The 25,818-nt window shown below is 43.5% G+C and overlaps 3 protein-coding genes across 6 annotated transcripts in view; all 3 read left to right on the top strand.

Annotated features, from left to right (window-relative positions):
• LOC122777518 (membrane-associated guanylate kinase, WW and PDZ domain-containing protein 1) overlaps positions 1 to 8,640 on the top strand; it is a 41,613-nt gene extending 32,973 nt beyond the window's left edge. The window contains exons 11-18 of the mRNA XM_044038812.1: positions 318 to 378; positions 461 to 868; positions 5,000 to 5,200; positions 5,287 to 5,363; positions 5,450 to 5,596; positions 7,425 to 7,563; positions 7,923 to 8,026; positions 8,504 to 8,640. Coding sequence (XP_043894747.1) covers positions 318 to 378; positions 461 to 868; positions 5,000 to 5,200; positions 5,287 to 5,363; positions 5,450 to 5,596; positions 7,425 to 7,563; positions 7,923 to 8,026; positions 8,504 to 8,572 — 1,206 coding nt within the window. The 3' untranslated portion in view covers positions 8,573 to 8,640. The remainder of the gene's footprint in view (positions 1 to 317; positions 379 to 460; positions 869 to 4,999; positions 5,201 to 5,286; positions 5,364 to 5,449; positions 5,597 to 7,424; positions 7,564 to 7,922; positions 8,027 to 8,503) is intronic.
• On the top strand, positions 8,630 to 10,868 carry LOC122776803 (histone H3.v1-like). Its single transcript, XM_044037527.1, has 2 exons — positions 8,630 to 8,811; positions 9,015 to 10,868. Exons 1-2 carry the CDS (start codon positions 8,630 to 8,632, stop codon positions 9,835 to 9,837), a joined length of 1,005 nt encoding a protein of 334 aa, XP_043893462.1. The 3' UTR covers positions 9,838 to 10,868.
• A 2,880-nt stretch (positions 10,869 to 13,748) lies between these two features.
• iqsec2b (IQ motif and Sec7 domain ArfGEF 2b) overlaps positions 13,749 to 25,818 on the top strand; it is a 32,431-nt gene continuing 20,361 nt past the window's right edge. For all 4 annotated transcript variants that reach the window (XM_044037828.1, XM_044037827.1, XM_044037830.1 and 1 more), the window contains exon 1: positions 13,749 to 15,514. In XM_044037828.1, the coding sequence (XP_043893763.1) occupies positions 15,048 to 15,514 (467 nt within the window). In that variant the 5' untranslated portion in view covers positions 13,749 to 15,047. The remainder of the gene's footprint in view (positions 15,515 to 25,818) is intronic.

Here is a 25,818-nt window from a genome sequence, read left to right as displayed (position 1 = left end):
TGACCTTCTGAGCAGAACAGGAACAGACAGTCCCTGTCTGTCTTCAAGACGCTCTTGAAGACCCAGCTCTTCCAAGAGCATCTTCTGTCCTAGCACTAACCTTTACCTCCTCCCCTGCACAATCTCCTTCTGCACTTGGATCCACTTCTGCACTCTCACCCTCTGTCAGGCCACTGTTCCTATCTAGTGGATTTCTTTCCAAGACTTCTTGTATGTAGCTTATTCCTCTTTTGTAAGTTGCTTTGGATAAAACCGTCTGCTAAATGCTGAAATGTAAATGTTAAAGTTTTAGTAAAATATACTGTGTTTGCTCACAGGTACAAACCGTTCTCCAAGAACACACCAAACTGGGAGAAGTCATCTTACTGGTTCACAGAGGTAAACTATTGCAGCCTGTGATCGAACATTTTTCTCAGTGTGGCTACATTTACCTCACACTTACTTTCTCTGTCATTATCAGGTATCTATCACTCGTCCGTCTCCCCCGGCTCTGGTCGGAGACTGCCACCGCCCCTTCTCCACCCACCTCCCCCACCCGACGACTCAGAAGACTCCACCAGACTCCCCGAGACGCTGCCTGTGCCCCGCACCTCCATGAGCATGCCTCCAACCCCTACACGATCCTCGCTGGTCCAGAGCACCAGCTTCTTGGAGTCAATCCCAGTGACCCTGACGATGGAGCCCAAAGACTGGATCAACACAGGCCTGGAGGATGAGGCGGATGGTGTCATGGTGCCTGATTCAGGTCTGGGGAGGCAGACTGCCGAACAGACCCGGCCACTGCGAGGGTTTGATGTGGAGCTCAGGAGAAAGCCGGGAGAGGGCTTTGGTTTTGTCATTGCCTCTCAGGATGTGGAGAATGGCAAAGGTGAGAGCCAAGTGTCTTTGAATTTCAAACTTTCTTTTTTTTATTATTTTTTATGCAACTACGGGGCCTTGGTTTTTCTGGGCCAATAGAACCACTTGGTCACATGCCCAGGGAAACAGGTTTCATTTGGATGCCCTTGTGGACACATGCACCATTAGGTAATTACAGGTCACACAGTAGTGACCGTGGCCACATGAAACCAGCTGAGTCATGGTTCACTCTTAACCCCTCAGGTTGTTTTATGATGTCCATGACTTGGCTTATCCTGGACTTTATTACTTGGCATGAATATAGCTCTGTTTTCTGGAAATCAAAATGAAAGTAGATGATCCATGATCCTTTTAGGTCTTGGTTTTCATCCATCCATCTTCTATTGCTTTATCCTTCACATGAGGGGCGCAGGAGGCGCTGGTGCCAATCCCAGCTGACATAGAGTGAAACAACCATCTACTCTCACACTTATGGTCAATTTAGAGTGTCCGAACCTGGGTCTTCTTGCTGTAAGGGCATGAGTGCTGCTTGGTTTTCATATTATAGTTATTTTAAATACATCTTACCACAAAATATAAACAAAATACACAACGTTAAACATGTGGATTTCATCTCATCTCCTTGTCCGTATGATCAGCATTTCTTTGACCAGTTATTACAATGTTTATGTGAGAGATTAAAAAAAACCCAAATACTGTATGTCCTGAGATTTTACACACACATGCTTACACATGCAAACAGACACACACTGACTCACACACAGGCAAAGGGATTGGGACAGATGTACTCATCCTGCACACACACACACACACACACATACACACATGTTTACCTTTGTTTCTATTCCCACAAGAACACATTTTCTCTCCGGTGGGTTTTTATATGAATTGTCTGCACCTCCTGAGGGATCAGCTGATCCAGGCTCTGGGACTGGATGAGTCAGAGTCTCTCGACGAACATGGCTTACTTTAATAATGAAATGGTTGCATGCATATTATACATACTTTTCATTTTTAAATGTACTTGTATCATTTTAGATTAGAACACTGACACTATTCTCAGGTAGCCTGGAGACAGAGTGGAGTAACAAGTATAACTTTATCCAAAGGCAACAAACCCCCATTACTTCATAAAACTGTGTAATTTTTACATTTGTGTATCGATTTAGCAAACGCAATATGATATCTGTGTTGACATGGGATGGATATCGACCTCTTTGCCATACTCGTGGAAGAACATTTCTTTAAAGAATATTATAGGTTATTTACAGGATTTATATGTACCATTCTGGGGGTGTACTTGAGCTGTATTGTCTGTTTTTAGAATTAACTTTAGCCAAAAGTCTCATATCCACCTCACTCCATGCAGTCTGACCTGACAGGACATTGACGCGACCGTATCCTGACTATAGTAGCTTTTACTGTTGTGCTTATGGAAAGAGGGATAACCGCAGCGTCGCATCAGTGATGTATTACTGCCTCTCCCCCTTCCCATGCCTCACATTGGCTGCATTCTTCCAGTCTGATGCGGTTCAATTTGCTTTATGGCCTGAGCTCACACACATTTCTGTTTTTTATGGTGATATTATGGTAGTTGGATGCTCGTGTCGCTACAGCTCAGAGACCTCTCCTCCCTCCTCTCCTCTCCTCTCCTCTCCTCTCCTCTCTCCTCTCCTCTCCCTCTCCTCTCCTCTCCTCTCCTCTCCTCTCACCTCTATGTCTTCCGTGTCCTCATTCACCCCTTCATTTCACTCCCGACATGTCAGAGAAAAGAAATCCCCTTTGCCTCCACACATCTTTTGCTTCTCCCCTTCCATCAGTCTCCCCCTGCACTGCTTTTCCCTCACAAGCTCCCGCCCACTCTCTCTCCTTCTTACTCTGCAGTAAAAGCATCCCGTCTGCTTTTTTTTAAAAAAAGATTAAAACTCTCCCCCCTCTCTCTCCCTCGCTCTCTCTCTTGCTCTCCATCTCTGAATGCTACACTGAACATTTCCCTCACAGAGGAGCAACAGAGCGAACAGCAAAACCCGCTCACATGTGAATCTCAACGTCCTCAGGACGTGGAAAATAGGATTGTTGTTGTCGTTGCGTTTTTTTTTTTGTTTTTTTTCTGCACGTTGCTAATGAAAGAGCCATGCTGGAGAGACTACAGTCTGCTTTAAAAACTGTGAAGGAGTCCAAACGTAATTATATGCTTGGGATTATTGTTGTATGTTTACCTTTAAAAATGGGGGGTGGGGGTGCTTTGATTTGGTGCAGCATTTCACGTTCAGCTTTTGTGCATGTGTGAGACCAAGAACGGGTTTTAAATACTGTTGTGTTGTTGTGTGTGTAAAGTTTGCCTGTTGACTCTGTCTGTGTGAAAGTTAGCTCACCTGCTCTCATTAACTAATGGCTATTGTCAGTTATGCATACTGATATTTGCAGTGACAAGAGGAGCATGAAAAAAGATATATTTTTCTTTAATCCAGCCAGGCTTAAAGCAGCATGACATGACGTCTGTGTATTAGAGTCATTATTGAGCCACACAGGCAGGACAGTGGACGGATTTAAGCAGCAACTAACCTACACTTGTACTGTCAACACTGTTCTCTTCCTTGGTATCAGTTTAATCAGTTTTGCTGTGTGGGAAATGTCTGCACCGGCCAGTGCTTCTGTGGCTGCAGAGTGGGGTTTTACGATCCGAGACTGCGCCCTCTCCTCAGCACCGAACAGTGCAGAGTGTCAGAGTCTGCTGCGCGTACTGCAGTGGGATTACTGTAGACGGGAGTACACCGAGCGCCAGAGGAAAAGTCACTATGGCATAAATCAGTCCATTTGCATGCATCTGTGTAGTTTAAGTCTGTGTGTGTGTGTGCACAGGATGAGTGCATCTGTCCCAATCCCTTTGCCTGTGCGTAGGTCAGTGTGTGTCTGTTTGCATGTGTACTCGTGTGCTTTAAGCGACTCTTGATGCTCAACTGATGTTTTAATGCACGATAAGAAGACTATTTGCAAAGCTCCCTTTGCTTTAAATTTGACCTGATTGCCATTTCTGCCTGGGTCACCCAGATTAGGCCACAGACAGATTGTGTCTCTGGGCTCATATGACACAGTTCACTCATCACAGTTTTCTTCTGTTAACACACTGTTAACACTCTGTTTTACTCTTCTTTAAAAATGCTGAATGAGTCTTTTTTTTTTTAAATGCACTCTGCTGGATGGTTCACATCAGTCTCTAGAGGGCCCAGCTGTCAGCAAAGCACAGCATAGCCTTAAAGAAGGGTCACAGGTCGATTAATAGAGAGTTTAGTAAGACACAGAAAGAGGGAGAGAAGATAGATTATGAAGAATCAGCAGACAGAGACAAATTGTTTCACTAAAAACTGTACAAGGTTTTTTATTTGGTGCAGGGGGATTAAAAGACAAGATTATTTGTGAGCAGTCTCTGTGCACAGAGGATAGGAATGAGTTTATGTTTACATAAGACTAATTTTCTCTTTGTATTAAAAACCAGAACACACATTATTCACAACTTTATCTACACAATTACAGTATATGTGGTGTCTTTTCTAGATGGTCAGCACTCATCTGCACAGAGATGAGATATTATGTGGTGGCGGCAAGTATCTCTGCTCTGGGTTTACCAGTGTTTTTGTATGCCAGTGGCACGCCAATGCAGACAGTCTGCAAGTTTGGGGATCTTTGAAGAGCCGAGTAAAGTGTAACTCTCCGAAGTCTGTTATCATCTGAAATTTGACAGATTTGGGACTTCCAAAGACAGATTATAATCTAACAGTGAAAGAACAGTTCCCGTTGTGTCAGCGGGGGGAGATAATGGGTTGATAGATGGCAAAGATAAAGATAAAGGAGAAGGGCAGAGTGTTTCAAGGAGACAGTGAGGGGAGGGGGCTCTAAAGACAGACTTTTTTGTGATGTAATTTATCAAGTAAACCCTGCCAAAAGCAATCCAAAGCTTAATTACAGCTTGTTTTAGAAAATCTGGCATAGACATAAGTGAGATAAATCTTTCTGATATTAAATGTATCAGTATTTGACAACACTCCTTACTCTCTGCATTCACTTAAAGGGAACGTTCCAAGTTGCTTAGTCACTTAAGGTAGTCGTAATGGGTAACTGTTTGTTTTTGTCCTCTCCTCAGCTGCTTCTCTCCTCCCTCACCGGTTTGTGACGGTCCGTCGTGGCAGCCCAGCCGCTAAAAGTGGGCAGATCCGGCCCGGAGATCGACTAGAAGCCGTAGAGGGACGCTCGGTGGTCAAGCTGCCACACCGGGAGCTCGCTCAGATACTACGGCGAGCGGGAAACACCCTGAGGCTCACCATCGTCCCCCGTCCAAGCACATGTGAGCGCCAACTCATACTCTAGATGCAGTGTAAAATGCAGCCCGGCTCTTAATTCACTATCTAATCTGTGTCCTAATTCTTCCAGACACTTCAAGCCTTTCAGAAACAGCAGAAAATGACCTCGGTCACAGGAGCAGAAAAGGTCAGCGGTCCCGTCCGAAGGTGAGGTCATATCCATCAGCTCATTTCAGTCACATGTTTCTGATAATCCTTACAGTCCTCCCACTGACTCTGCCCTTGTTTTCCAGCGTGACTCCAGATATTACAGTGTGGACCTGGATCGTGGTCCCTCAGGTTTCGGCTTTAGCCTCAGAGGAGGCAGTGAGTACAACATGGGCCTCTATGTCCTGGGGCTGATGGAGGGAGGACCAGCCTCACGGAGCCAGAAAATCCAGGTTTGTGTCTGTGTCTGGCATTTGTACACATACATACAGATTAGATTAGATTTGATTTAGTAAAGTCACTTATTACAGCAGCAGAGTTGGGAGCAGACAAGTACATCTACTGCTCTTATATTGAAATGTATTAACAATATAGCTACCAATATTATATTATATTATATTATATTATATTATATTAAATTAGTATACAGTATTTGTATGTCATTGACTGTTGGCGATCAATAAAGTGTCTTTATCTTAATTGGCAAATCAATAAAAAGCCAAACAAAAAGATGGTGAAATCAAGGCCAAAGAGCAGATTTGTCTAAATGAATGATGAATGACAAACAAAAGACAGGGGAAATGATTAATGCCTCCTTTGCATTAGATTTAATCAAAGTGACTTCAGATTAATCAGATCACTTGGTAATTTATCACTTCATTTTTATTTTCATTTTCAGTATTTTGTTCCATAAACATGAGAGTGGTATTACCAGTGTGTGTGTGTATAATGACATTCTAACTGTAGCTCTTAGTAAAACTACACACAGCCTCTGTGAACTGTCAAGTCTCGACATTTTTCTAGTAATGAAAGTGACTAATGTGTCACCCAGTCACCACAGTGTAATCACAGCGGGTCACACAAGGAAAAGCACCTAAATGAGTGATGGCTGAATTCCATTTCTATTTTGCGCATAGTTGTGACAAGTGGCTCACTGTCTTTTATTAGTAACTCTCCAAAAACCAAGAGCCTTATTGCTGTGAAGAACCACTGAAGTCATTGATGATGATGATGATGATGAAACATTTACATAAAATATAAATTAATCTAAATGATTCATGTTCAAATCTTATCAGGTCCCACCCCTGCTCTATTTCACTTATATATCACTATAATATATGATATAATATAGGATAATATTGTTTAATCAAGTATTATATATGTGTGTGTATATATATATATATATATATATATATATATATATATATATATATATATATATATATATAAATAAAAATGTGTTGATTTTACTATAGAAAAAAGTCCATAAAGAACAAATGTCTCTTACATTCATATCATTGTCAAATGAGTTCACACAACACTGGTTGATCTTGGTTGATCGCCCGTCGACATGCTGCACACAGGAAGTGATACATTTGAAGTCAAGACAAACAACAGCTGTATTGTTCTAGTAAAGTAAAACAGCTGAAAAAAGATTGAAGTACCCAGTTTTAGAAGTGAATTCTACCTTTACGTGCATTTTAAATGAACTTAGGCTGATCTTAGTCGGACTAAGACAATAATTTGGTTTTCTTAATGTCATGTGCACACATAAGTCAGACTAATATTGAGCTAGTCTTAGTCAGACTAACATACTTGAACAGTAACATTGATTCATAATCCGATTAATCCTGCATGTATATGCTTAGTCGGACTGGAGTCAGACTTCTGCGCATGCATCAAAATGTCTTCCCTGGCCTTTGACCCGGAAGTAGAAGGAGATGATGTATTAACTGCAGTACTATTGCAGGAAGTCATACAGTGGCAGCGTCTTTATTTGTGGATAACACATCAGCCACGACAGCCATGCCCCATGTGATTTCTATAATGATTAAAATGTTGCACACTGCAGCTTTAACTATAGAATAATTCATAAAGGCAAAATTCTGTTAGTGATGTGACTTCCATCTCATGTCACTTGCATCACAGCCAATAATTCTATAGTTTTCTATCGATATAAAGCTTAAACTTATGACCCCAGGTGTCGCCGGGCCTGTAATAAACCACCAGTCACACAATCGATAACAAAGTACTGTTGCCTCTGTGTTGTCGTGACTGCAGGTGAGCGATCAGCTTGTGGAGATCAACGGCGACAGTACAGCAGGGATGACCCACAGCCAGGCTGTGGAGCAGATCCGCAGAGGAGGCCACCGCATCCACCTGGTGCTCAAGAGAGGCAACGGCTACGTGCCTGACTATGGTGAGACCTGGTAGAAGAGTGTGGGTGTCAGTTCTGGCCGTTACCACATTTTTATAAAATCATAAAATCATCATAAAATCGACCTGTCTTTGGCATGCGGTGCATTTGTCATGTGTTGAATGTCCTTTCTACTTTTGTCTGTGGTATTGATTCTAACTAAATCACTTCTGTTTCCTTCTCCCTTTGGACGTTTTCCCACCTTTAACACATTACTGGTTTATTCTTTTTATTTTTTTTATTTTTACATACTCACTTTATATTCCTCCCTTCATTTGAGCTTTCTTGGTTTCCCTCTTTTGGAAATTTGCCCTTTCCCAACGTTCCTTTCTCCTCCACTCTTTTCTCTCTTTCTCTCTCAGTGGAGCTCTCCAGTTTGTCTCTATGTATGACCAACTCCAAGCTAGGCGAACCTTGCTTCTATGTCATTGGACGGACAGAGAATACGCGGTTGGTAATGGTTCCTGTTAGTTCTCCCATTTTCTCTCTCTCTACATTCCCTCTGCTCCCTCACCACTGCTGTCTTCACTTGTAGTGAAACGAGCCTGTGCGAAACGTCCTCACGATAACATGATCTTCATGTAGAAATGTACAATATTGTGCTTATTGGCCTACCTGTGAGTGCAATTCACCAGCTTTTCAGTCCATATTTATGCAAATGTAACAAGTATTGTGAAGAATGCACCAAGTGCACTATAATAAAACACACTAATAGATATTATCTGTGTTTCTAATAAGGTTTTTGTCCAAAAAAGGAAAGAAAAGGAGCCATTTCATAATCTCACCCAATGCACCGCTTACAAAAATAATAATGATAATGATAAAATAAGAAAGAAATCATTACAGAGCTGTGTAACAAGAGATTTCCACAATGTTTTCAGCGTATTAAATCTGTTTTATCTTTGTTTTTCCGTTCCCCTCTCTTCATGTAACGTGGGTCCAGGCCATGAGCGCAGAATCACTCCCCCCTCAGTCCTGCATCACTCCAAGAAGCAGAGTTTGGCTGCAGTAGACTCCACTGGGCAGAGGGGGCGCAGCTCCAAGCATAAGAGGAGAAGCAGGTCTGCAGATGGACGCGAGAAAGAAAAGGGGACTGGAAGGAGGAGGAGAAGGCGACACTCGGATGGAGGCGGGCGCTCAGGTTTGCAGAGCCCCGTCTCTGAGCTGGGAGAGACGTCTGAGGAGGCCAGGGACAGGAGGAGGAGGAGGAGGAGGAGGAGAACAAGATCTCAGAGTTTACCCCGAGATGTTGTGAGGAGTGATGACGGGAGTGACACAGAAAAAGGAACAGTGATCAGTGGAAGGAAAGTGGAAAGGGAGAGGAGGAGCAGAAGCAGAGACAGGAAGAGCAGGAGTAGAGAGAGAGAGAGGAGGAGCAGAAGCAGAGGCAGGAAAAGCAGGAGTAGAGAGAGGGAGAGGAGGAGCAGAAGCAGAGGCAGGCAAACCAGGAGTAGGGAGAGGAAGAGGGAGGCAGAGGTTGAGGAGGAGCCTAAGGAGGAAGAGAGGGTACCTTCTGTTCAGGAGAGGCTGGAAGATAAATATGAGGAGGAACAGGAACAGCAGCAGCAGCAGGAGGAACATAAGGAACAGGAACAGCAGGTGCAGGAACAGGAGCAGCAGGAGGAGGAACAGCATGAGCAAGAGCGGCAGGTGCAGAAGATGAGAGCAAAATTTGAGGGGAAAGGGAGTGAAGAAAATATTAATTTACCCATTCCAAGTCCTGACCAAAAGCTTCCTAGACCCAAAGAAAACTGGGAGGCAGCTGAAGAGGAAAACTGGGACATGGCAACAGAGTACAGGGAGCTGAGGAGGCAGAAGAACCTGCAGCAGGAGCAGGAGCAGGAGAGGTCATGGGTTAATAATGGTGGTGAAAATGAAGATACAGAGGGGAATTATGACAACAGAGATGATGATGATGACGCTGAGAGTGGGAGTATAGAAAGGCCTCTACCAGGCATCGATCTGACAGATCCAGTGTCCCAGAGAGAGCTGTTCTCCTTCCTCACCTCCACGCTGTCTGTGGAGCAGCTGGGGGACGATGAGTCAGAGTCTGGGGGCAGCCAGTCTGATGGCAGCGTGTCTGCCGCCAGTATCTCAGGCCTTTCTCTGGCTGCCACAGGCGCAGGCAGGCGAGGGGCCGTGGTGCTGCCGGGCCCTTGGCTCACACCCAGCCAACAGCGGTCAGAACAGGTCACAGCGAGGAACAGGCGTCCTGGAGGACAGAAGAGGCAGGGACGAGGAAGAAGTGCTGTCTCTTCGATTATTTCCAATGAATGAACGGTCTGATTGGAGTAGGGACAGATGTGATGTTATACTCATCAGCGGTTGACTCCCCCCACTTTTACCAAAGCAAGTAGTGCATGAGTTGTTGAAGTGTGTATAGGAATAGAGTCTGGCTAACGTCAACAAACACAGACTCCAGATGCCGAAGCAAAGACTGGAGCGTTGCTTTAGTTACCTCATCAGTGTCACGTGTCCGCGAGTAAAATACTGCAGTCTCCTCTGTCACTGTTTTGGGCTGGAGCTCAGGATCCTTGTTTGCGTCTGTCATGAGCTCAGCAGTGAGGCTGCACTTCAGCCACAGCCACACGTATCGTTATAGTAGAAAACTATAACGTTTAGCTCCTTTAAGTTGTAATGGAAAGTAGTGCCAGTTTGTGTCCATCTCACACTGCTAGACCTTGACTCCACATTTTCTCCCTCAGTCACTTTGATATCTACGGTGTCGTGCGATCGTGTGAAGTCATATACTTTGTGCCTTTTTGCAGCCAAACTCTTTTGGCTGATGTTAAATGTCACTCTCATATATTTTAACTTGTAAGATGACACCTGCACGTGGTGAAGTTCTGTGTTTTTCCACTTCTGTCTGTCTTCCGTGGGGACCGTTGCCCCACACTGTGTTGCACTCATTACCTTCACGTTCACAGTCGTCGCCGTAGATATTTTTAGGAGTTTTTCCAGGCACATTTATTCACTTTCTGCTTCTCTGGCTATATCAGCACAGTGTCCTCCCCCCTCCCCACAAAGACTTTCACTTATACCTCATGAAGATACTGAGCAATAATAATGCAACAGTCCATGACTGTAACGTGTCAATCTGGTCTGAGAGGAGACGGTGCGATGTGGTTTTTTTTTTGTACATTATCCTCTTTGTCTTTTGTGGACCTTGCCTCAAAATGTAACGCTGTTCTATACTCAACGTGAATATATGATTGTTATAATGCAGATCCCCTTTTGACCGCAGGTGTGAAATCTATATTCTGTAAATTTCTAGAGAAATAAATGACAGAACCTATTGTAAAAAAAAATATATATATATATATATATATATATATATATAAAAATATATATACATATGTATATATATATACATATATATACATATGTATATATATATACATATGTATATATATATATACATATATGAATACTAACTGGAGCCAAGCCCTGATTTGTATTAATGTATTGTAATACATGAAAAGTTCTGAATAACTATATGTGAAGACATGCATTATATCTATATATTACAACAGCTAAAAGTTCATATTATATATTACTGTGTGATGACAAATATGAAAACTGCTCTATAGCTTTTGTGAAGGGTCAAAATTTAAACAGATCTATGTTGTACCCAACCCTGATTTTAAACTGAATGTTTCGCAATATGCTGCTTGAGTGTGGATTAGGGATGCTCTCCGTCATATTCTACTTCAGAAGAAAACAAGATGCCAAAAATATGCATCCATTGTGCATATTTCCACTACTGTTAATATCGTGTATGTGCAGTCAGAACAAAATCACTGTCTTGATTCTAGAGAGTGCTGTGTTCATTGTGCCACGTACAGTTGCCTTGGTAACATAAACCACTTTATCTTAACTGCAGATTTTTTCTTACTGTGAAAAACCCTTGCTCCGAGGTCTCTAATATGAGAGGTGGGTGGGCTGCTTAGTAATGTCAGTCATGCCAAAAGAAAGAAGAAAGTAATAAGTAAATCCACAGAAATGAAAAGCGTCATCAGCCTCTGCAGAATCTGAGATGACAGAATAGCACATATTGTTGTTGTTTTCTTTCCTTTTGTGTTATTAAAAGCAGGAGCCAAGCTGAGTGGATACTGTGAGATGTTATTTTTCTACGAAATTATCTTTTTTGGAAATACTCAGGTCTTCATTACACGTTGCTCTAGAGAAGCGACAGAGTGACTTCACATCAGTTTCATAACGCGCGGTGGATTCAAACGATCTCAGTGTTAAAGCAGTGGCATTTGAAGACGCAGACTGTTACAGCTGTTCATTACCAGACCATAATATTCTAAAGGTTGGATGGTGTTGAAAAAAATCGTTCCCTCATGTGTGCCCCCGCAATCCTAATCCAAACCACAGGACTGAATGAACCTGCTCTGATGATTCAGGAGAACTGCATTAGTCACCTATATGTAAGAGTTATTTTATAATGTTTGCTAAACTTCTGTTTTTTCTTCTTTTTTTTTAGACTTTTGTTTCCTATGGGGGGATTACATAGCTGAACTGTATTCAAACTGTATTCTAATAAAACCACAAATAAAACTGCTGAACCTATTTCCCCTCAGTGGTAATGCATGTCCTTCTTTCAACGCCACGGGAGCCACAGTAATGGACAGCAGATGGCAGCAAAATGATAGGCTACAGTGTATTAGGAGAGATGAGATTTGACATGATGGTGTGTGTGTGTGTGTGTGACAGAGAGGACGAAATCTGACAGTATTTTAAGGATTCCATAAAATGCATCCATAGAAATCAGAGGACGGGATGAATCAGGTGGTAAAAAGATTGAATTATTTAATCTGCCTTTTGCAAGAACAGGATTTTCTTGCAACACTTATATCTATTTCCTGTACTGTAAAGCAGCAGCAGCTTCACCTGCGTGTGTGGTTGGTGTATGGGCTCTTACACACACACACACACACAGAGGAATTTACTGCATCTCAGTTTAGATGTGTGCACTTAAGTGCCGCCACTAAAAATAACATCGCTCTGGGGCCTGTCTTTCTCTCTTGTCCTAAGCTGCATCCTTCTGTTCGAGTCAGCTCAGATTCAAAAAGAAAAAAAAAGAAAAAATCTCTGGTATCACACACATACATGTATTTGTGTGTGTGTGTGTATGTATATGTTGCAGAAGGACATACACTTAAAGCATTTAACTGTTCACATCAAGATAACTGCTAAATGTAATGTGTTTAAAGTGCCCTTAATATCATACCTACACTGTCCTGTAGGCATTTGCATTACTTTGTGTTTTTGCTCTGAGGCACTCAACAGGATTTGTGTAGGATGTAAAGCTACAAACAAGGATGAAAATTCAAGATTATGTTTGTACCTTCAAAATAAAACATCACCTTCACGTTGTACTAGTAGTTTTTATTCTACAGGGACGTTTTCTCCAATGATTTGGAAAGAATATTCATAAAATTGCACCCATCTTGTCTGATGCCTTGTCTATGTGCTGTGCGGTGGACACTTACTGTATGTGAGCTGAACGTAAGTACAAAATTCATGCATCTGTACTTTACTTTGTTATTTCTATTATTCATAGCGACTTTTACTCCACTACATTTCCTCTAACTATATTTGTTACTCGTTACTACCAAATAAAATCAGAAGAAGAAGAGTTGGTAATGGTCTGTGTTTATATAGAGATTTTCTAGACTTGATGAGCTGCTTTACACTAGTAAACAGTTTTGTCATTCACACACTCCAACATGGGGTTGGTGTATTTTGCTCAAGGACACATATAGACTAGCAGAGCCAGTAATTGAACCCACCACCTTCCAGTTGAAAGACAGCTCGCCCTACCACTGATCCACCATTGCTTAATCCTTACTCACCTTTTTAATACTTTGACTAACACTTAGTACATTTTATTCTGACTGGGCTGCGAACCCGGGTCTTTTTTGTTGCAAAGGCAGAACTGTGTGTAACTTTATGTGTGTCCACTTATATTTTATATTGGATTAGGTTGTGCTTTGTCATGGACAGATTTTGAGGACATTTTCTTGGGATCTAGATTATTCAATGTGGTTTGCAAGTGCAGTTTCCACCTGCTGTCTAAAACTTTCCCCTGTGACTTTTATTTTGAAAGTCTCTGGCGGAAGTCGTGCATGTATTGTTCCGTCTGACTTGACAGAGGTGGCTTTGGAGAAACAGCCGCACGCATCTTTGAATTCCAGACGCCAAAGGGTTAGCGAAACCTCTGCGAGACTGTACGCAAAGAAGAGCGCCACACCGCACCGCACCACTGCTGTCTGCTGCTGCTGCCGCTGCGTGGATTTACCGACACGACGCGACTGAAACTCGTCTCCACAGATAAGTAGGAAATTAAGAATCCTTGTTTGTCACGACGCATTTCTTACCGACCAACAACAACAACTAAAGTAGCCTCCAGTTTGCATTTAACAGCCTATTTGGACTTTCAGACAGTCGATAAAAACAAACGAACAAACAAAAAAAACTCTGGATAACTGATACAGGTGTGTCAAGTTTTTTTTTCTCAGTCCTTGTGAATGCGTGACGTGGAAATTAACTCGCGTTTTTTTCTTGGATGAAAACCCGCAGAGACGCGCTCTCCGGGAACTAATCTGAAAATAAGACACTGGGATGTAGTTGTTGTGGACCAGAGGGGAGGAATCTTTTTTTTTGTACCTCAACCATGAACTTCGTAAGATTCCTGTGCTCAGTTTCTGCGCCTTAAAGACACAGAAAGCCATGGGTTGAAAGTAACAGTGGGAGACTGTGGGGATGTTCTCCGTGGGAGGGAGCAGATTTTTCTGTCTTATGTAATGATTGACAGCGCCTGACAGCCTCATTAGTGACAGATAACTATAGCACCACCCTTCCCTAATTACCCCCCACCCCCCCTTTCCCCTGCTTGTCTAGAAAGTTCTTATGTATTTGATGCTATTAAATACAATATTTTGCAGATATGAGCCACATATAAGTAGATTTATTAATATTCGTAGTTCCATACTGTACTCGGAATCATCGGGACAAGAAGAAGTGGATTAAATATTTACTTCTGACTCACAAATATCAGTTTATGCCATTGATAATTGGGTTCAACCTCCAAATTCACCATGATGCCCCTAAATCTTGAACTGCTCCCTGCTGATGTGACTTCAGGGCGTGGGACCAGTGTGCTGAGCTTCTTTTTGATCTTTGAACTCTCGTCATGGCGTTGCATCGTTTTTAATGGCCGCTAAGATGCTATAATGGTCGTATCTGCTTGAGGACATGTAGTCACGCTGACATTCTCAACCCTTTTTAAATCTCAGTGACTTCCTGTTTGTGAACACCTGAAGCTCACTGTTCGTTTTCACCAGAGCATTCCTCGGTGCCTCCCTCCCCCCCACTCATCAGGGCTGGTGGGGGGGGTGGATCCGGGCCCCCACGGGGTCAAAATTGTGGTGGCGGCGGCCGGCGGTGGTGGTCATACCCTCAGAGGCAGGGTGTCCACCATGGAGACTAGCCCAGAGAGCCCTAACCGGGCGGTGGAGTACCTCCTGGAGCTCAACAACATCATTGAGAGCCAGGCCAAGCTCCTGGAGACTCAGCGTCGCCGCATAGAAGAGCTGGAGGGCCAGCTGGACCGGGTCAGCCAGGAGAACCAGGGCCTGAGACAAGACCGCAGCCCGCAGACACCGGGTTCGGACACACCGGAGCAGAACCACAACCACAGTCAGCCCCTGTCGCTCACCAGCCATCGTGGTGGTGGTGGTGGTGGTGGTGGCAGCAGCGGGAACGGTAGTGCCCAAACAGCTCAGGCGACAACTGGATCAACCACGACGGCAGGGCCCAGCAGAGAGAGGAGGACCCACACCAGGTTGACCAGAGGTCTCTCCTGCGGCTCCTCTACCACCGAGCGAGACCGGCTGGAACGCACCGACAGTACAGACACCAACGCCAGTTCCACCATACGTAGAAAGTAAGTTCTTCTTCATGGCGTGTTACAGATTTTTTTTTTTGTGTGACAGATACTAAGCCTTTTATAATATCAGGATGATGATGATGATGAGCTGCAGCCCTTCTAGTCACCAGAGATAATCCTTTCATTATGCTACCAAACCTATGAATAGATATTTTAATATGCCGTCCAATATCCTTGTCCAGAATCCTGGAGGATTATGTGGAAGAGTGGTAAGTGCAAGTGTTGTCCATTTTTCAAAATGCTTGGTGTAATTTTGCCCACAGAGAGTTTGATTTGTGTAATGATGTGCGTAGGAGTTGCATAGTAGTATTGCTGAGGAGAAACTGCAGCCCAGGCAGGAAGGTTATACTTCTAATGTTTTCTTTATGATGATGATGAGAACTTTTCTGTATGAAGAATACACCCACTGTTTGCTCCGTCCCCCAACTCAAGGCCAACCTGATGTCAGATTGCTGCAAACACAGCGTTGGCAAACAGCAAGTGCATCTGTCTTCTACTTTTAGTTGCTCAGCGAGAGAAGGCTTTTGTTCTGGAAGCATTACGCTTTGTGAGTAGGCAGATATTAATGTGAAAAAGTACATAGTGTAACTGTAGTTTGTGTGCCTTCAACACACTCTTACCTTCGCACAATCACCTCAGTAATTCTCACTGGATCTTTTCTCTTTTCTCAGTGATTTATTCAAATCTGACCAAATCCCTTAATGATTAGAGTTTTCTGTCACTGTCTAACTCTCTGCCCGCCTCCCAGGTGGTGATTGAGTCATTACACAGAAGCACATATTAGTTATTCATGTGGGTGTTCAATAGTGAGATAATAAAGTGAGTATGTATGCCCACTTGCGCTTTATATGTGCAAGACATTCATATCTTAGTAGTCTGACGTAAAGGCTTAAATTATGCTTTTTTTCATGGATCCATTTATGGAAAGAAGCGAGACTTCACTCTTTTATGATGTCTTCAATTCCAATTCCATAGAGCTATACTGCATTTACTGTGTGCACTTGGCTGTGTGTGTTCACATTACCAGCGACAAGAGTCCTACATGTGTCATTCCTGTGAATGTGACGCTCAGAAATGGAAGCTGTCGCAGCAGATTTGTGGGTGGGATTTGGCTCTCGAGCCCTGGTTCCCAACCTGGGGTCCTAGATCACACGTGGGGGTGCAGATTTGTCAGCTCTGAGGTTGTAAGGTTGTAAACATTACAATCTGTGACGATTACTGCGTAGCTATACCTGATCGCGTTCCTGTTGTCAGCATCTGTAAAACAAAATATCACATGTCTGAGAAACATCAAAGTACGTAAGACTCACTGGTATCGAAAAAAGAAAACAAGGAAGTGATTTTTGTGATTTTGATGGGTTTGGGTTGGGGTGGGCTGGGCGGTACTGGTTTGTCTTAGATACAAGCAAGGGTGGGAACCACTGCTGTTCTCAGCCACGTGGATTCTGAAAATGTGATGTTGTAGCCCGACTTGCACTTGGTTGATTCCTTCTTGCTCGCATGTGAAGAGGGAACTGAACTTTCCCTTCGTGTCTGATTCCTACTGAATTCTCCAACACCTCCAGACTTGGCTCTCACCGCCAGTGAGGAACTGCAACTGTATCTTGCAGATGTAATAATCTTGCAGCGCCTCCCTTGTTATTTTCCCCCGTCGTGGCAGTAGTTGACTCTGAATCCAGGCTGAGACAAGAGTGTCATAAGAATTGTCACATTTAATAAAGAGTCGCCCACACTGTAGAGCCATATTGTCCCCGTCTGGCTGTGACTCAGCCCGGCACAAAGCTGGCCTATTAGTTCAGGTCAGCCACAAACACCCTCCGCTCTAATAATGGATCAGACACAGAAACACGAGTCCCTTCATCGTCAGTGGTCATGACACTCGAAATATGGCGTGGTTCAGAGGGAGAGACAGAAGAAAGATATTAGCGAGCGAGGGAAAAAGATGACAGGGGAGACGAAAGCGACTGAGTAACCTCCCTCAGCATGCCTCCATCTAAAAGAGAAAAGGTGGAACACACATACTGATTTGCCATCTGTCAACAGTGTGTGTGTGTGTGTGTGTGTGTGTGAGAGAGGGAGATATGAGAGGGCAACCTGGGCCAGAGAAGGAAAAGGCTCAGGGAGCAGTCTTTGTTTTTACCCAATTAGTTTTTTTTCCTGCCAGCAGGAGTCCTCATCTCTCTCACAATTTTGTTTCCAGACAAGGAAGTCGTTTTGGTAGCAACTGCATCAGAACAAAGTTACTGGTCTCCTCTTGTTTCTCTCAGCAGTATGTAAATAAACAGCTGTCCCCAATGCTGTCCCCATTCTCCCCTCTCCTCCTGCTAATGGCAGTGTGAACAATGAGAGTCTGAGACGCCTCAGGGTGAAATGATATTTGACTTTATGTCCCTCCTCCAAGTAGCAGCAGGACTGAAGGCTTTGCCACAGCCTGTTGTGAGCATGGCAGATGTTTTTCTTTCTTTCGTTTTTTAATTTTATTTTTGGAGAGGTCGTGCATGCGTAGGGATGGGAATCACAGAGTCCCCCACGACACGACACGACACGACACATGACTCCACGATACCAATAATATCACAATATCAACGATTCTCTGATAATCAATTCATTGCCAGACAATCGTATCGCGATACATCACGATGTCTGTCTAACTGAAGCAAACCAAACGCCTGTGAGAAGTTAAAAGTCCAGGATTTCTGTATTTATTCACAACATGGAGAACAAGTGCATAAAGTCTATGTATTGAACATGGATGGAGCATCTCTTAACGTACCTTTCTCCACCATTATCCCGCTGTAAACGACAATCACTTCGATGCAAGTGCAGTTTGTATTAGCCTATATTAGATAATAGGTGTGTCTTTATAAAATGGGATGTGCCTGTGTGAGCAGGGCTGTGTATTGGTAAGAACATAACATTGCTTCCCTATACAGGGGTGATGATGTAATATACTGGGATATATTGGGATTAGGACATTGATAATTTTAATCTATGGCTTTTCCGGTTTGCTATGCACAGATTTTGGGAGACTCTTGCTCTCGGGTGACAGTCACTGCATGATGGCTGAGTCCGCAGATTTTACTTTTCCATCAATGGTTTAGAACCAGAAATACTTTTTTTTTTTAGATGTTTGGTGTCGTGATTGTCTGCTCAAGAGTTTTTTTCTTTATGTGCACTTCATTATCACCACAAAACAGCAATTAGACCCGGATTCACCGGTTTCCTGACACAGTCCAAAAACATGCAGATTTGGGGATTAGACAAATTGGACAATCTTGGAGTGGACAGACATTGGACAGACATATTGACTGCAGGTGTGAGAGTGGATGGTTACTTGTCTCTATGTGGCCCTGTGATGGACTGGCAACCTGTCCAGGGTGTGACCCCGCCTTTCGCCCTATGTCAGCTGGGATTGGCAGCCCCTCGCGACCCTCATGTGGAGGACAGTTGATGATGCACCAGGATAGAGCGAGAGATCAGATTTATGTGCAGCATGAACTCTGTGAAAATCTCATTCATAATCCCAGCAAAATTGGCAGGGAATCTGAAATGTCTCTTAAGTGAATGTATAGTGCATTGTATTGCATCAGAAATTGTATTGGATTTGGACCTTGGACCTTGTGGTGCCTGATAATGAACAATTTATTTGAATCAGGTGTGTTGGAGCAAGGCAGAGCAGTGGGTCCCCCAGGATCAGGATTGAGAAACCACCTGGTCTAGTCTAGTGAGAGGAGTGGAAGCAGAGGGAGTGAGTCGAACTAGTGGTCGGAGGCTTAAGTACAACCACAACAACAAGCAAAGGGAAACTGCTGTCACTTCAATACAGAGCTTCAAAGAATCAACACACTGCCATGAAATATCATGACATTTTCATGTATCTATATCCTCTCACATCCCCATGTGTGAGTGAAGCACACACAGCGTGCGTGAGAGGTTAATTAGTGTGACCAGATTATCATTAACACCAGCCCAGGGGTGATAATTACTGTATGTATGTGTGTGTGTGTGTGTGTGTGTGTGTGGGTGATTGATGTGTCCTTTCTGGGATGTCCATTATTAAGAAGCCTACTCGTGTGACCCTGCGGTCTGCCTCGCAGGCTGTCATGTTTCAGTGGTGCGACAGGTCTCGCCGTATCGTTCATGATGTGCTCCACGCATGCAGCTCATGTGATAGAGAGGCGGGGGCAGCTGCAGGTCCTGGTGATGCTGAAAAATCAGAGCAGTGTAATTATATAACACACACACACACACACAAAAGGAGAGCTATCATTCCCCTTCTTCGCTTTGCTCAGACTGCTGTGTGAGCGTTTTCTTCGGAGGCTTTGTGAAGGCGCTGGTGTCTCTCTTCGTCTTCTTCCGTCTCCCCTCTTCTCCGCGCAGGACACTGTAGGCATCGCTCTCGGCATGCGGACGTTAATGTAGTTCCGGGGAATTTGGGGAACAGTAATTGGCTTTTGTTCCTGCAGGAGCATAATTGTCAAACTCCAAAACACCGTCCCCTCTACAACCCCCCACTCTCCCTCTCTTTGCTTACTCTCTCACATACCCACACGCACTTTACACATTCACTCACTCACTCACTCACTCTCTCACTCTCTCACTCTCTCTCTCCCCCATCACTGCTCCTGTTTCCCACTGCTGCAGATATGACTCAGAGAAACTGCAGAAATGACTTTTGTGCTACTGTATTTTTTTTCTTCACCCGCTCTCCCTTTCTCCTTCCATTTTTGTCAGATTGGGAAAGTTAATTAAATGTAATTTTTTCATCAGTGTATTTCGCCTGTTTGTTTTTCCATCCTATACCGTTGCTAGGATAGTTCAGATGCATCTAAAAGAAAGGAATAGCCTCAGGCAAATGTGTGGGTAAGCTCAGCTGAGGCTGCACTAACCTTCTCCAAACGGTGTGAGATGTGATGAGAGATGATCTCTCTGGAGTCAGAACTTTTATAGAACCACGAACAAACAAAGTGAAGCCGCGAAAAGCAGCTGTTTTCTTAAGGTCTCCATCCTGCTTGGATTTTCTATTTCTGGATATGCAGTGGATTCAACAGCATATGTAATTTGTCTGCAAATTAAAGCATCACAGTTGAGCTAATGATTACTGATGCAGTTTATCTTGATGTGAATTCAAATGACGGATGTGTGCGTTGGAGGCACGTGGACGTAGGTGGTGTTTTTTTGCCTTTTACTCTGCATTTCTGAGTGAAGGCCTCACGCAGCACATTTGCACAAAACACTCATTTTTATTTGTATTTTCGACCCTTACAAATAGTCATTTAGTATAAATGGAGGTGAAATATAACACACACACATCAGGCAAAAAACAAAAAAGGAAAATATACTTGTAATAATAACTATATGTAAATTGCTCACATGTTTTGAAGTAGCAGTGGCTGCATTTAGAGCTACAGCTAACGATTATATTCATAATCCCTTAATCTGTCGAGTATTTTCTCGACTAATCGTTTGGCCCGTAAAATGTCAGAAAATGTAGAACAATATTGATCAGTGTTTGTCAAGTCTGGAAATGATGATGTTCTCAAATTTCTCGTTTTGTCCACAAACAAAAATGATTTCTTTGTTACGTGCAGCAAATAAACCAGAAAATATTCACATTTAAGAAGACGAAACGATCAGACAGCTTCTTTTAATAATGCAAAAACCCTCAAACCGATAAATCGATTATCAAAATAGTTGATGATTCACTCAGGTAACAGTTTCAGCCCGAGCTGTACACCAGTGACCTCGTCTCTCTCTGCAGATGTTTATGTTCAGCACAATGCAGCATTTACAGTCTTACAGGCCATGCAAAAATACCAGTGTTTGTATTAATATGCTTAATGAAAGTCAGTCAGTCAGTCAGTCAGTCATCATCTACCGCTTTATCCTCCACCAGAGGGTCGCGGGGGGTGCTGTGCCAATCTCAGCTACATCGGGCGATGCTTAATGAAAGTTAAGGGTGGAAATATTCTGGTAAGATTCCTTCATAATAACAGTATATGTTGATAGAGGTGGTAGAGCCCATAAGGCAGAGGGCCCGTTTTCAGAGAATCCAGGGTCAGTTCCATATGCGGTACTTTGCTGTGGCCCCCCCCAAAAAAGTAAATAATAATAACAAATAACACACAAGTTAAAGAGTCAGAAACTACACAAATCCAGATACTCATGGAGCATCTGGACAGCACAATGACAAAGAATATTCATCCATTTATTCATTCATTCATCTTCGACCGCTTTATCCTCCACATCTGCATGTTTTTGCACTGTGGGAGGAAACACACAGAAAGGCCCTTGTTCCGAGCGGGTCACAAATCCGGGTCTTCTTGCTGCAAAGACAAGAGTTGATGAAGAAGGAGAAGAAGAAGAGTGTCACCAACGTAAGCCTCTGCACACTGTATACACTGCCTTTTTTTTTATAATCATCCGTACCCTCATCTTCATCACATGTCTTTGTCCTCAAAATGGCAATGAGACAAGTGACCGCTGCAGCTGTGATGTAAAACTTAAATCAGGAAGTAGAATGTCCTTGGAGCGCTGCAAGAGCTATAGTTGCTGTGGAAACTGTAACGCTGTCGTCGATGCAGTTTTTATACTGCATTTTCCTCTTCCCTCCCTCCCTTGCCTCCCTCCCTCCACTTCCGACTCCCCTCACCTATCCAGGTGTGAGGTGCAGGGACGGCACTGACATTTCCCGATCCTGACTTCCTGCCTCTTGTTCCTCCTCCTCCTCCTTTTACCCCTCTGTCATTTGGAATCAGCCTCTCTTTGCTTCGCTTTAAGTGGCACTTGTGTCTAAACAGCAGCCATGGTCAGTTAGAGCAGAGATTGATGGTTGCTTTGTTATTAGTGTGGAAGGCAGAGTGCCAGGCTTGCTGGTCCTTCATTAGCGGGTTAAACATCACTGTGGATCTAATCACACTCACACAGCCCTTTTCTCTTTTCTCAGCTGCTACTATGACTTAACTCATTATTGTTTTTTGTTTACCCCATCAAAAAAAAAAAGTAAGTGTCACTTTCAGGCGGGATGTTTGTCAAACACCCGTGCACGCGTTCTGCGGAGCAGATCAGGGAGACTGGTTACCGTGGGAACGCTGTGAGCTCTTCTGTGAAGAACTCAGTGGGCGAGAGACACAGAATAGAGAGATGGAGAGAAGTGAAGAGAAGAGAGGGTTAGGAGTGTGGGAGAGGGGTGAAAGACAGAAGAAGACGTACTGAAGACAGATGAGCGCAGCGGCGTTTTATTCACCACAGGTTCTTCCTTCAATAAGTTTCAGAGTGGGTTCTCCATGGTGAGAAATACAGACAATTATGACCGGGATCCGTTTCAGACTCCAAACCAAATCTCCCTTTGGTGATTTGCAGGAACATAATTCCTCGACTTGCTCCTTCTGTTTCTCCCACATGACGTTTCATTGAAATCTGGGTGAAATCACACACACTCTTACCTATGCACGCAGACTCACAGCGTACAGCAGGTGCCTGGTGTGCGTAGTTTAGCCGTAACTGTAACTGTGCCCCTCCTTTTTTTCGCCTGGCACTCGACGCCAAACGCCCACACAGTCAGTTCACACTGTTGCCAAGCAGCAGGAGACTCGAGCTCGCAGTGGAAAGCAGAGGGGGGAGGCTGGTGATAGGGAGGGGGAAAAAAAAGGGGTGGTGGGGGGTGTATTAAAAACACACTTAACTTTGGGCTACGGTGCAGCATGTGTGGTTATCAAACATCTCTGTTTGTCAGCAGGAGTCAGGTGGGTCACACGCTGGAGGTGGGATGACGCAGTGCGCTCCCACACTCTTGTTTCATAGACAATGGGGTTGGAATGGTGAAATCACAGTTTGGCTCACACTGCAGTTGAATTAGATGGGAAGATTGTCAGATTATATTCCAGTAAAGCCACGTGGATGAAGATGGAAGCGCTCTCGGACTGCGGGCGGCTTCATCAAACAGTTGTTGAAACAATGAACGATTGTTGTTTGAGATAATTCAATTAGCGGACGGTCGGGCTTTTGACTGTTTTATCTTCTTTGCAGTTAAACAAATGTAACACACATACACACACTCACATCATCTCGATCATCACTTTTTCAACTTGGACTGTTATTGTGATCCTGAAGGAGATGTGATCTGCAGCACGTGAAGACAGCAAGGACACCCACACATAGAGCTGCAGTCATCATCATCATCTACCGCTTTATCCTCCACCAGAGGGTCGCGGGGGGTGCTGTGCCAATCTCAGCTACATCGGGCGATAGGCGGGGTACACCCTGGACAGTTCGCCAGTCCATCTCAGGGCCACACACAGCTAGAGACAAACAACCATTCACTCTCACGGTCAATTTAGAGTGTCCACTTCACCTAATCCCCGCATGTTTTTGGACTGTGGGAGGAAGCCGGAGAACCCGGAGAGAACCCACGCACACACGGGGAGAACATGCAAACTCCATGCAGAAAGGCCCTTGTTCCAACCGGGGCTCGAACCCGGGTCTTCTCGCTGCAAGGCGAGAGTGCTAACCACTATACCCATAGAGCTGCAACTGACGATTATTTTACTTATCGATTATTCTGTCGATTGTTTTAGAAAACGTTGAAAAATGTTGATCAACCTGGAAATAATGTCTTGTTTTGTCCATGAACCAATGATTTATTTATATGGAGCAAATAAATAATAAAAAGATATTCACATTTTACAAACTAAAACAACCAGAAATCTTGTTTTGATGATGAAAGCTGAAAGAATGACTTGATTAATCGATTAATAATCGATTAATCAAGTCATTCTTTCAGCTCTACCAACACTGAACCAGAAACTGTAAAGCATTTTTGTTAGGTTTAATACTTGACTTCTGTGCTGGCGCCCTCTACAATTATGATTTGTTTTTACGTTTATTTATTTTTCACAATGAAGAAAATAAATATCTACATCTGCTGTGACATGAGTGGGCAAAATAGTAGGTTCATTTCACTACAGAAGAGACTATTACCTCTGCAGTTATGCACAGGGGAAACATGTATGTGTGTGCATGTGAGTGTGCCATGGGTTTGCAGGTGTGGGTTTTATTAAATTACACACACGTCATTTAATCAAATACACACACCTGCAAACCCGTCGCACACTCATTTGCAGACACACACACACACAGACAAGGAAAAGAAACCATGACCCTGGGGTTGTGACAACATGTATCTGTACTTTACTTTATTGTTTATATTTCAAGCAACTTTTACTTTTACTCCACTACATTCCCTCTAACTATCTTTGTTACTCGTTACTACAAAATTAAAATCAGAAGAAGAAGAGTTGGTAATGGTCTGTAGTTATATAGAGCTTTTCTAGTCTTGATAATCTGCTTTACTCTGCACTTTTACCATTCACCCATTGTGGGGTTAAGTGTCTTGCTCAAGGACACTTATAGATTAGCAGAGCCAGGAATTGAACCTACATTCTTCAAGTTGAAAGACAACTCACCCTACCCCTGAGCTACCGTGGCTCAATCCCTACTCCTCACTTTTTTAATACTTTGACCTCTAACACTTAAGTACATTTTACATCAGAATATTACTTTTGATACTTAAGTACAGTGAACGTCATATTCTTTAAGACTTTTACTTAAGTAATATTATACGAAAAGTGACTTCATCTTCTACCAAAGTCATTTTGTGGTAAGATACTTTAAGGTACTTTATATTATAAGACTGCGCTCTGGTTCGCCTTGTTTTTGTCCTAAAACAGCAGCCAGAGGAAAAGAGACTTAACTTGAAAACAAATAACATGGCAAAAATCAACCCAAATTGTGAAGCTCTACACAACACGGCCACTCTCTTTCTCTCTCCTCGCTCGTCTATACATAGACTCACCTACACGCTGACACCCCCATGCCAGTGCACATGTTCAAGGAAACACTTATTCCAGCAACGGCCATCACTCCACATCCTGTTTCCATTTCTCGTTCCTCCTCCCCTCCATGTCCTCCTTCCCTTCATTCCTCCTCTCTTGATTATTTTCACCCTTGCCCTCCTCCGTATTCAACCTCTCCCACACTCGTGTGTTTCTCTCTCTCTCTCCTCCCACTCTCTCCTGTCAGCTCACCAAAATACCCGCCACCTCACACACACTCCCCCCATGTGCCACCTGGACATCCTGTGTCTTCTCTGCTCTCCACTAAAATGCTGTGACCTGTGCTTCGGTGTCGATTCATATCTTGATGTTTTTGGTCCGTATAATGTGATTGTGTTATTTTGTGAGCACCTGTTAACAGAATGAGAGGTTTATACATACACAGAGAGAGTGTGTGTGTGTGTGTGG

Source organism: Solea senegalensis, linkage group LG11 (genome assembly GCF_019176455.1).
Source record: "Solea senegalensis isolate Sse05_10M linkage group LG11, IFAPA_SoseM_1, whole genome shotgun sequence".
Taxonomy (NCBI): domain Eukaryota; kingdom Metazoa; phylum Chordata; class Actinopteri; order Pleuronectiformes; family Soleidae; genus Solea; species Solea senegalensis.
Note: the sequence above shows the minus strand (reverse complement) of the source record. Positions and strands in the feature narration are given on the sequence as shown.

Coding starts and splice junctions, on each gene's coding strand:
- LOC122776803 (XM_044037527.1), top strand. CDS start 8,630: ATGGACGCGAGAAAGAAAAGGGGACTGGAAGGAGGAGGAGAAGGCGAC. Junction 8,812..9,014: donor AGAGTTTACCCCGAGATGTT/GTGAGGAGTGAT, acceptor AACCAGGAGTAG/GGAGAGGAAGAGGGAGGCAG.